This window comes from Poecilia reticulata, linkage group LG5 (assembly GCF_000633615.1).
Source record: "Poecilia reticulata strain Guanapo linkage group LG5, Guppy_female_1.0+MT, whole genome shotgun sequence".
In the NCBI taxonomy this organism is placed as follows: Eukaryota; Metazoa; Chordata; class Actinopteri; order Cyprinodontiformes; family Poeciliidae; genus Poecilia; species Poecilia reticulata.
In genome coordinates this window covers 18,951,559-18,963,727 of record NC_024335.1, presented here as the reverse complement: position 1 = coordinate 18,963,727, position 12,169 = coordinate 18,951,559, and the positions used below count along the sequence as shown (strand labels likewise).

The window sequence follows — 12,169 nt, the reverse complement described above, 5'->3', positions numbered from 1 at the left end:
CTCTGTATTAATTATTGCTCGAAAGGTCTTGCCATACCAGTTTATTCCTTAGTATTTACTTTAGTTTCTTAGTTTATTCTTGCATTTTGTTCTTCATTTAGTTTCATTTGATTAGTATTATCCTCTCTTGGTTTATTGCTATGTCCACTTTAGTTTCTTTCCTGTTGCTAATTTTATTTTATCATTTATTGACCATCAGTAATCTTTACTCATCACCTGCTGCGCCGCCTAATCGTCATGTGTTTCACATCATGTGATTTTTCACTGTTCAGCGTCGGATTCTCTGTTTTTATGCCATAATTCACATCTAGTTCATCGCTCCGTTTTATGTCCCGCTTCTCATGTTTTTTGATAAGCCCCTAAGGTGCAGGGCGGTCGGGAGGCGTATTGATGGGGAAAAGGCAGACTGACATAAACCTTTTAAAACAACGGAAACAATTTTGGTATTCTGATTATTGAAATTTAAAAGTGCTGTTTCATACCGGACCACTTACAGCACCGGTGTTAACACTATAAAATGAACGCTCTCTTTCGTGGTATCACCCATGGAGGGATTTCTTTATTTAAATGGGTTCGTTTTTCAGAGGGATACACAGTGAGGGTATCGTGATTTTAGCTACCAGTAGCAGGAGAACGGAGCTGCGCCAAGACGCTAACAGAAGCTACAAACACTGAACAGAAGAAGAGSTGCCATCAATACAGTTGCAGCCAAGCATGTTTTAATGTTACACAATACAGTTTTACCAAGTTGCTCAAAGTCTAAACTGGTATTGTTCTGCRTYTAAGGTGTAAAGTTTACCTTCGACCAAACGCCCCCCAAAGGCATCCCAGCGCCCCCCTTTTGTAAAGATTTCTGCCAGCGCCCCCTGGGGGGCGGTACCACCCACGTTGAGAACCGCTACTCTAATGTAAATTCACTCTCCAAAGTGCTGCTTCAATAAAACTGAACACTAGAGGGCAATGTTTCACTTCACTCAAGAAGCTTAGTGAGATTTTATTTTTGGTTATTTTTAAAATTTCTTTTCGCAACTCAGAAAGCCAGGGAAAAAAATAAATACATAAACAGTATTTGAATTTGTGTCAATGCAATGGCAAGAACACAATGTTTAGGAATTCTAGCTGAATCTACAAACAAACATCCTATCTAAGCTGTATTTGTTTTGCAAATGCTGTTTATATCTATTTTTAATTTAAAATGTGAAAAAGACTGTTTTAATTTCATACACAACCCCCTCTACCTGACATACATTTGTTTGTCCTGAACTTTAGTTTTTTAAAAACGAACCTTTCTTTTCTAAAGTTTCTCGCTCAATTTATACTTTGCTTCTTTGATTTCACAACACTTCTGTACACAACTTGGAAGTAGTTTATAATAAACTTTGTGCACCATCAATGCTGTGTTGAATTTTATGCAATGTGCTATATAGTTCATTTGCAGGATGACAATGAACTGATGTGTTTATAATTGTTGAAGCGAACCTCAAAGTTTCTCTTTTTTTTTCTTACCTGATAGAATCAAGAAATTGAGGAGCTGACCAAGATCTGCGACGAGCTGATCGCCAAGCTGGGAACAGAATGACAGACATTCGGTGATACTCACTTCATCAGCTCACATCTGCTCAAATTCAAGATTTTTTTCTTACAGCAGCAGCATGTGATATAAATCCTCCACATCAGCACAATTTAGCACATGTGACCCAACAGGTTTGTTGCAAAAGCTACAAGACATCATCAGGCGTCTATCGTTTTCACCATTATAATTACTAAATGTTTAAAGAATAAGTATCATCCTAAGATGTAAAGACTTGTTGTTGATTGATTGTGCGTTGCTGTTGTTTTTTTTATATCTAAGAATTACCATAATTTTTTACCGCATGTGTTCAGAAACTGATGGAGAGGACGACACAGCTCCTTCTTCATCGCAGCACACTTTCATTTGAATGAGCTCTCTTTGAAGGCTGCAGAAAACATATTTATACTGAGTGCCTGAACTGATTGAATTTTATTATTTTCTCTGCAGAGTTCTTACTTCCTTTTCTTTCGATGTTGTTTATATATATACTTTGCAACATTAGCCAAAATGTACATTGTTTTCTCTGATTTCTGAGTATGGAGCATTTCTTTGATTTGACCATATTCTTATTATGCAATAATTTTACCCATGTGCCATATTGCTTTTTTTTTTATTACTAAACTTTCCTGTGTGAGAAAAATCTCCCTTTTTTTCTGGTTTTCTGTGAGTCAAGATGTTGCTGATGTGACTCCTTTTTTTCTGCTTAGTTCATGGATAAACTTTAATTTTCTCATTTCAAGCTGTTGCCAACTTGTATGCAGTATATTTCCTGTCTGATCAATATATTTTGAACTTGAATGCGTTTGCAGTGGTTATGGCTTTCCCTGTGGTTCATAAGGTGTTCAAGACAGATGTTTACCTTTTACTCTCGTTAAAGAAACATCCAGCTAATTCTGTGGCGAGAACTTAAAGGAGCTGTTGGAAGGAGCTGTTGTATTCAGCCTTGGCATATCACACAAAAATGACAGATGTTTGTATGAAAACCTTTTGCTTCTGCACAATCGGATGCTAAATATCACGGTGACCTGAGGTGGACTTTGGTGTGACTCCATGTCCTGTCGTGATGTCCTACTCGCTTGAAGCTGCTTTTCAAAGAAAGTCCATTGTTGTGGTAAAATCTGTATATTTTATACTTAATGGAAAGAACATTCAGAGTTACGTCTTTAATATTTGTAAATGTAAGAGCAGAGTGTGTCCTGATTGTATGTTAACTGCTATATTTTGTGAATTCCTGAATAAATGGATAAGATTTAATAATATGTTGATACTTTTTTCTTAAACCGTTTAAAGGGACTGCTGGGAATTTTAAAGTGAGATTCTGTGAAAAGGTTACAGACGGTTAAGGAAGTATCTCATAGTATCTTCATTCAGAATAAATCTAGATTAGTTTGATATAGAAACTATAACAGATAGTCCAAGACGGGAAACTTCTACCATCATTTCAATAATGTTCATGCAAAGACTTTTTGTTTTATTTCTTTCCATCAGCATAGAAGCCCATCATATTCTATTCATCATGTGTCTCACAGGAAAGATCCCTGAATCCAAGCTATTTGGAGTGTAAAACATCAGTATATTAAACTATGTGATGAAAACAGCGGCGCATAGGCAAACGGAATCATTCTTTTAAAAATTAACCAAATGCTAAATCTTTGAGGGGGGAGGCGGAGTTTTGCACACAATATCCTGAATCAAAAGCCTAAAAATAGCTCTGGTTTTAAAGCCCTGAGGCAGCTGTTTTCCCTCAGTCACGTGTATACCCTAAGGTGATAATCGTCTAAACATGACATCCTATCTAAATCTTTTTTATGTCAACATGGTGAATACGTTTACGTTTTGTGTAATTTCAGAAAACCGGTGTGGTTGAGTAATCTTAATGAGATCAGGCTTTGCCGCTGGGTGTTTAGTCTGCTTCAGTATTTCCTAGTTCTGCAGGAGCTTGGCTAAAACACAAACTCTTTTTTTGTTGCTTTTCAAGTCTCAATCATTTAAAGTTAGAAATGTGACAAAGGGATGAAAAAGTGGTACTTTGCTACCAATTTTATTAGCTATTTATTTATTTATTTATTTATTTATTTATTTATTTATTTATTTATTTATTATTTATTTTGATAAATGGTACATTATGGGTTTAGGAAAAGGTCCAAACACTAATGAAGATATTTCTAATAAACAATCTCTAAACTTGTAGCAGTAAAGCTTGCTGAACATGTCTACATTGTGCAGCTTGTGTTCTGTTATGTCTTTTATTGAAACATGTAATTTAAAACAGTCACAAAATGTGAGAACAAACTTAGTTTTTGCATGCAATTACTTCTACAAAAGACTGAAAATAAAAGTTTATGTCTGACACGCGAATGCTTGCAAATGTATAATTAAAATAGTGTTATAATTATACGTTTGTTTACAAATGCACATAAAATTTGTTATTTTCGAGGATTTAGCATGTCACAATCCTGTCATTTTTTTCCTTGCGTGTTCTTTCCACATGGGGGCGTCCTAGAACAGCTCAGGGTGACTAATCACACACATTGTTATGGTGTCAGAAGAGGAGAGAGGACTTTCGCTATACCTTTATTCTCTAACTCTATAAATCCAAGGCAAGAATACAGAAACAGATACTAGCCATATTTCTTTTTTTTTTTTTTCCTGTCTGTGTTTACTTATTTGACTAATGGCTGCTGCTTTGTGCCTATGTTAAATTTGTGAAATTATTATAATTATATTAAATATTTTTAAAGTTGTCTGTCACTCGTGACAGAAGAATAACTACGGATTGGTAATTAATAATCTATGCTTTAATTTTCATGGTTTTGATTATAAAGTCTATTTGTATTATATTATAAAAAGTACATATTTACAAAGGCAACAAAAATACCTTAATCTAATGTAAAAGCTCCGGAATTCACTAATTCCGAGTTCCTGCTTTAATAGCATTTTGATTCAAATCGTTGTAAGAAGACTTTCCGGAATAAATCAGGAGGCAAAGCGGGAAACGATCAAGTCCTCCTCCTATAGATGTTCCACGGTGTTTTGTAACCCTGGTGATTAGAGCGGAGGGGGCGGGGTCAGGATGCTGAGGCGGCCTTTCATTGGCTGTCCGTGATTTTGAGGAGTGGGTTGGGACGGAGCTGCCAGCTGTGCGGGGAGTCCAGATAAAGCAGCCTGGAAAGTACTTATGGGACAAAGAACCACAGTTTCTTACTCCATCCTCTATCACCGGTTTGAAGCCAGGGTTCTGGAGGGTTCGGTCTTCTGGTTCTTCTGTATCTTCACAGTAAGTCTTTTCACTTTTTACATTCTTCCAACTGTGCAAAACCCGCACTCGGGGATTAATGCCTGATACCCTTTTGTAATTTGAGAACATTTTCGTGATTACCCTCCCTTTAGCAATTTAAACATTACAAAAGTCTGCTTTAAAGCTGTTAATTATGTTATAATATTTTACATTCTATACATTTTGCGCTCATGTAGACTTCGAAATTAGAAAATGAACTATTAAATAAAATAGGGCTACATTAACATCACACTTTAACCATGTTAGCCATCTGGATTATTACATGTGATTTTTGCTTTTATGCTACTTGTAGTGTCTTACTAAACTATTCACACTCTTAACTTTGTCACATTTTGTCACAAACGTTAATGTATTTAATTGGATTCATTGCTGACAGACCAGCACAAAGTGATGCCTTATTATGAGGAGAAAAAACTGAATACATGGATTTGTAATCCATTTCTACTAATAAAAACATTAAAAGTGTAGGATGCGTCATTATTCCTCCCCCATTACTCTGTTTCACCTAAATAAAATCTTGTCCAGCCATCTACTTTCAGAAGTCACTGAATTAGTCAACAATTCACTCAAATTATAGGTGCATATTTTATTCTAAGCATAAATCCAGCCGTCATGTGAAGAACTGAAATCACTTTTGTTTGTTGTTTTTTAAATATTAGTTAACAACACATCACAGGTGCAGAAAATTATCACAGCTACAGTAAAAGCATAATCAAAATAAATAAATCTAAGCAGAATTTGGGGTGTTTTTGTTAAAGCTAACAAAGGAAGAACTCTTTATCTGACGGAGATTACGGAGAGGATTGAAGGATTATTCAGATATTTACAGTATTTCATACTTTGAACATATAAAACAGCTCTATCCGAAACATTGTCTAAAAATGGAATATCTATCTATCTATCTATCTATCTATCTATCTATCTATCTATCTATCTATCTATCTATCTATCTATCTATCTATCTATCTATCTATCTATCTAGTCACAAAATGTTCTCTCTTAGGCATTAAAGTTGCTTCTGCTGCCTGTACTGATATTTAAGGGAGATAAACCACATGTTTTACTTTGACTCCCAAGTGACGCCCCACACAGTTTCACAATTTATTGACCTTTCACCCAAGGAGGTGTTTGAACAAGCGCCTGCAGTTTGTTGGGCTTTCAACATGACGTCAACTCGGAAAGCTGCCCCCCCCCCCATCCCTCCTCAATCCATGTTCCTCTTTCCATACCTTAACTCCCCCAGGTATTTTTGGTCCCAGAGCTGATGAGTTCAGAGTTTTTCACGAAATGTTAAGATTGACTTCAGTTTTCTCTCTGAACTCGAGTTCAGAGAGTTCAGATCAGCCTGAGGGTCCAGATCAGCAGATGAAGAGACAAGCGGCACCCTTTCTTCAGGAGCTCACATTTGCTCCCAGTTAAGCTGCCAGACAGATACAGAGACCTGCTGCTTCTCATTGTTAACAAAAACACTCCAAATTCTGCTTAGAAGCATTTTTCGCCTCTGAAATAAAAAAAAAATTGATTCTGAATTTACATGTATCAGCATAATGTAAAATATATTTTATGGAACAATGTTTCAGTACTGTCAAACTTGTTACAAAATACTTGAGCTGTGGTAAAAAATTTGATTCTATACTCATGGCTGCATAGAGGCAGTGGAATAATGCCTTTGGAAAATTGATAGCCACACCAAGATCTTATAAAGATTGCATTCAGTCCCTGACATTATAGGCAAAAAGTACCACAAACCACGGTCCAGCTGTCTGGGAACCGAGGAGGACCTCCAGAAAGAGCTGGCGACAGCAGTTTTGTAAAGATGATCATAAAAGTCATATGCCTTTGTATCTCCCTCCAGATAACTCATCTTTTCCACGTTCCGTCCCCATAATGGTGAACCGACTTTTACTGGCTTTGCTGTGCGTGTCGGCGCTGAGCAGTGCCCAGTCAGACGCCGGCAAGCCTGTAATCCAGCTCCGCCTCGGGGGGGAGAAGAGGAAACACTATGAGGGCCGGGTGGAAGTTTTCTACAATGGAGAGTGGGGGACGGTGTGCGATGATGACTTCTCCATCTCTGCTGCGCAAGTGGTGTGCAGAGAGCTGGGCTTCATGGATGCTGTGTCCTGGGCTCCCTCTGCCAAGTTTGGGAGAGGAGAAGGTAAGGAAGAATGGGTCTGTTGTCAGAAAGTCCCCTAATCCAGTAGGACCAAGTCAAGATTTCCTGAAAGTCAACCAGAAGAATCAGGGTCAGGCTTTTTATAATAGTGTGTGTGTGTGTGGGGGGCGGGGGGGGGATTACTTTGTCGCCCAACCGCATACATTCGAAGGCAGGCAGCATACGACTGCGTTCAGCTCCAGGTTTTCCGCGTCTGAGTGGTAATCCTTTCTGGCGCTGGGTTTCTCATCAGACCTGAGGCGGGGGCACGTCAGTCCGTTCAGAGCGGGGAAAGACTGAAGGCACCGTAACCCAGACGTAATCTCACCTCCGTTTTGCTTTTTTTTTTTTTACTTTCCAACCTATACAGTTTCCTCTGTTGCCTTAGGAACGCTGATGACATCCCCATCTCTGTGAATGTTATAGATGCTGGTGGTCCTGCCAGTCATAAATTCAGTCAGGACTACAGAAGCAGAGTAATCAAGTTTCCAATTAACTTCATGAAGCACAGCAGTCATTGTGGAAACTTTGGTTGCTACGTTTCTGAACCTAAGCAGGTCTATGCACTTATTCATGTAGATATTGTGGCTGACAAGCAGTAAATCTTTATACAGTTCTTATAATGTCTGGATGGAAAGACAGCATATACTTTAAGAAACGTTTTTCTGGCCGAGTGAGGAGGAAAAAAAAGCCTCATATCACGTTATGTATGGAATTTCTGGCATTTAGAGGTAGCCATGAGAAACTCTTAGTTTACATCATGTTTATCCTTAATCATCCACCAACAATAAAAGAGAAGAGAAAAAGGTTCCTTAGGTGTTCAGAATAGCCAGTTTGTGTTTTTGTCTTGCTGGAAACACTCAGCGATCAAAATTGTATCCCTCTCTACAGTTTTTGTTTTTCACAGCATATGAACAGTCCCACATTTTGTCATGCTATGTGATGTGTAGTTGTTGGTTTTCTGCCTCCCTTAGTGGTTTGCATTCAGCTGCAAAAAGACCAGTTCTGGTCCTGTCTGACCGGAGCACATCCAGACGCATATTTGCTATGTCCTCTGCATGATTTAAAGAAAACTGCAGACAGCAGTTCTTCTGGCTTTCTGCCAATAACAGCTTTCTTGATGTGGTATTTACACAAATGCCGTATTTGTTTTAGCGTGACAATAGTTGTCCATTTTAAATAAATTCGTCCTAACCCTGACCACGAGCTGTGAGACTTGCCACCGCATACCTTGGTGGGTATGAAGTGGGGCCATACTCCTTCCATTTTTGGATGACAGGATAAACATAGTTGATCCAAGACTGGAATGTTGTTTTGCAACCTAACTCTGCTTTTAACTTCTTCACAACTTTATTCCTGGCCGCCACTCTGCTGTCTTCATAATGCTTGAAGACTGAGCATAATCTGCCCCAACCTTTGTTCACAAAAGATTTTTGATTTACGACATAATAACACTTATAAGGACTTCCTTTTTAGAGTATTTTTTTACAACAATAGAGTTAATAGATCACTACTTATAACTTTTAGTGAGACTCCACGGGAATACTGTCCTCTGTCCAGTTTAGTTTGAGTATTTCTTGGCTGCCTTTTTGCAATTATAGCTCATTATCAAAATAAATGACTCCACTCAACAGTCCATGTTAAGGCCTCTGAAAAAAAAAATCTAAATTGTTGTTTCACCACAGCACTAATCATGGATACTTTTTGTTTAAAAAGTCCATTGAGACTTTGCTGGATCTCGCCCTGTGGCAATTAAAGTCCAGACTTGTACTATGAGTTCTTCCATTGTTCTTCCAAACAGAAGTACTCAGGGAGAAGGGTGGATAAGGGTGAACTACCACGTAATGTGCAGTCACTGTGTTGGTATGATTGCAACGTTCTTCAGAAACACTCTGAGGCCGTTAAAAGGAAGAGCAGCACGTTGAATGCTCCCACGAGTACAGCTGTGTGGTTTTCCTCACGGCTGATTCAGATCTGCCAGCTGTGCGGCGGAGGACATGCACCAGTCCGACTCTGGCTGGTTATGTCAGGGAACAAACACGGCGGCACGTGAGCGCACGTCTTTTTCTCAGTGACCTCAGTGGAAGCGCCAAGAAAAGAAAACTGCTAAAGAGAGCAGTAATTGTTGGCTTTTAGTTCAAGTGTTATGAGTTGAACAGAGTCTCAAAGAAGCAGATGATCAATTCAGGCACAAATATGGCCTCGGCCAAGACGGATCATTGTTGCTAAATTTTCTGGTATTGTACAGAAATACCATCTATACTTGTCAGGTTATCAGTGATCTTTGCACCTCTTGCTTCAGTGGCTGTTGTCAGGTTATAGGCTTTACGTTTCTCAGAAATCAACTGTCTGAACGCCTGAGATTTTAAGAAAGTGTTGGCTCCTTTAAATCAGGACTAAAAATATTAGTTTTCAAATGAAAGCCAAAGTCCATTTTTTAGAATTTCTTGCTTTGTAAGAGATTTCTTGTTATCTGCATCTCCTTGTTTTCATGGGAAGCGCCTCAAACATACCTTGTGCACAAATAAACCTGCCTTCGTCTTCTCTTGCTGCAGGTCGCATCTGGCTGGACAACGTGCACTGCACCGGCGCAGAGAAGAGCCTCGCTCAGTGCGAGTCGAACGGCTTTGGAGTGTCTGACTGCAAGCATTCAGAAGACGTCGGGGTGGTGTGCTCCCAGAAACGCATTCCGGGCTTCAAGTTCATCAGGAACCAAGCCGTCGGTGGGGAGGTAGGCTCACGTAAGCCGCTGCCGTACAAAAAGGGCCAAATGTGTGATAAATTATTAACACCTTAGCGGTTCTCTAAGCCTGGTTCAAGTACACACATGTAACCTGGGCAGATGTTGTCTGTGTTGGAAAATGATAGCGGACAGGCTCCGGATGAAAGAAAGGCTTATCGCAGTAAAACGTCTTCCAATCGCTCAAAGTCAAGTTTTATTTTCAAATCCGTCCAACTTTCCTCACTGGGATTTTATTGCAACATTTTGGTGCATTTATGATCTTATCATTTAAAGAATGAAACATATTGTGTAACTTGAACTGAAACCTGCTAAAGTATCACCAAACATCACATTTCAGTAACAGTAAACATTCAAATTGTTGTTTTTTTCATGTAACACAGCAAGTCATCTTTAGCCTGAAGATGCTCCGTGTCCCACATTGTCTGTTATACGTAAGTGTACACACCAGGGCTCCACTATGCAGCCTGGGACATCACGGCGATGAGTCAGAGAGAAGGAATACCATCCGGTCTGCCTGTAGAGAGCCTGTAGAGAGCCCCTCTGCGCCGGACGGAAAGTCAGCGTGGGCCTGTGAACGTGACAGTCAGAGAGGGAGGGAGGCGATGCAGACATTCCTTCAGCTCGTCCGAAAACAAGTGACTAAAAAAGCTGCCATTTAAAACTGAAGCAGCATTCGTTGGCAGCTTCAAAGAGAGGCAGTGCTTTCTCGCTGAACTCATGCTTGGCCTTCTTTGTTTGTTTGTACTTGATGGAGGGCGGAGGAGTGGCTGCGTCACAAGCCTCCACGCCAGCCAGAACAGTGAATATGTTTTTGTCAAGGTCCTGTTAAGGCAACATACCCAGCGGAGAAAATTTGAAGACCTTGTTTGCTTTTCCACCGCCTGCTTCAGTGTTGGGAATGAAGGAAATGAGGAGAGGTGAAATTAAAATGTTTATTCCTGCTTTTTTTACAGGTTGTACATGATGATGGTAGCACCTCCTCGTCCTCTACGTGATCAGTATACTTAGGGGTTTCTGGCGTGTTAGTGCAGTTCACTCCCCCGCCCTGCAAATATTTCCTCAGTCCAACCAAAGTCTTTTAAGTTACAGAGGAGAGGAAAGGGAAAAAGGTGTACCTACACCTTTTTCGGTTTGCTTGAAGCGACGGTAGCAATGAGCAACCCTGTTCCAGCAACATGTTTATTCACAGCATGAATTGACATTCTGTGTTCAGTCTGGAAAGTGAACAGCTGTGGGCATTACCGTTGGTCTGTACCACAAGGATGAAAGCATTCATAAGTTTTCATATCCCCCGAACTCTCCCACAGGCAACAGGGACAAACTCTAATTAATCTTATTGCAACTTTGTGTGAAAGACCAACACAAGGTAGTAGTTCATAATTCCAAAGTGGAAGGAAATTGTCACTTCTTTCCCTAATTTGTAATTCATATTGGCTTAAATCCATCTGCTCTGTATAGAGGTTTTTGTGAATAAGAAGTATCTGGAAACCCAAGGAAGACACCCGACAGGTCAGTGATGGAGCGGAAGACATTTAAGCTGCGATGAGACATGGCTGACAACTTAAACTGTCAGGGCTGGGCAAACAGGGCATTAATCATTGAAGCGACCAAGAGTCTAAACAAATCTGGTCTTTATGAAAGAGCTGGAAGAACAAAGCTGTTACTGAAATGAAGCCACAAGTATTCCAGTTTGAAGTTTTCCACAATCCATCAAGGCCACAGAGCAATCACCCAGTAAAAGGTGTTCTGGTCAGATGAGACCATAATGGAGTTTAATTTTTGTGCGTATACAAAACGCCTTAATCGAATCAGGAATATGTGGCAAGACTTGAAAATTGCTGCTGCTCACTGATGCTCTTCATTCAACCTGAGCTCGAGCCAACCTGAAAAGAAGGTCTAGTGAGTCTTTAAATGGAAAACTGGTAGAGACGTAACTAGGAAGAGTCGCAGTTGTACCTGCAGCAATAAGTGATCCTGACACAAAGGGGCTGAACAGATGCACTGGTTTCACCTCTCACATTTTGTTTTGTGACAAACTTTGAGTTGGTAAAATCCCATTAAGCTACGCTGGACTTTGGTGTTGTATCGTGACAGAGTGTGGAAAAGTTCAAGGGGTGTGACTTAAAATGGTGTGAGTGAAATTAAAGCACATTCATTTGTTGGAAAGGCCCAGATAGAATGGCAAGACTTGAAAGGTGATTTCTGGCGAATGCTCTCCATCCAGTTGGACTTGGGTTGAGGTACTTTTCAACGAAGAATGGAAAATAACTTTCAGTTTTTAGAAGTGGAAACTGGTAGAAATTGACCCAAATAGAGAGACTCAAAAGTGGAGTGTATCCTCTTAATTCATAATTAGGCAATTAAGCACCACTTTGAGATCGTCCATTACACACAACCCCACTA

The 12,169-nt window shown here is 39.7% G+C and overlaps 2 protein-coding genes across 5 annotated transcripts in view; both read left to right on the top strand.

Moving 5' to 3' along the window:
* tacc1 (transforming, acidic coiled-coil containing protein 1) overlaps window positions 1-2,832 on the top strand; it is a 26,144-nt gene extending 23,312 nt beyond the window's left edge. For all 4 annotated transcript variants that reach the window (XM_017304818.1, XM_017304819.1, XM_008409402.2 and 1 more), the window contains one exon: window positions 1,514-2,832. In XM_017304818.1, coding sequence (XP_017160307.1) covers window positions 1,514-1,579 — 66 coding nt within the window. In that variant the 3' untranslated portion in view covers window positions 1,580-2,832. The remainder of the gene's footprint in view (window positions 1-1,513) is intronic.
* A 1,891-nt stretch (window positions 2,833-4,723) lies between these two features.
* loxl2a (lysyl oxidase-like 2a) overlaps window positions 4,724-12,169 on the top strand; it is a 25,181-nt gene continuing 17,735 nt past the window's right edge. Inside the window, exons 1-3 of the mRNA XM_008409408.2 lie at window positions 4,724-4,850; window positions 6,727-7,026; window positions 9,579-9,754. Of these exons, the coding sequence (XP_008407630.1) occupies window positions 6,759-7,026; window positions 9,579-9,754 (444 nt within the window). The 5' untranslated portion in view covers window positions 4,724-4,850; window positions 6,727-6,758. The remainder of the gene's footprint in view (window positions 4,851-6,726; window positions 7,027-9,578; window positions 9,755-12,169) is intronic.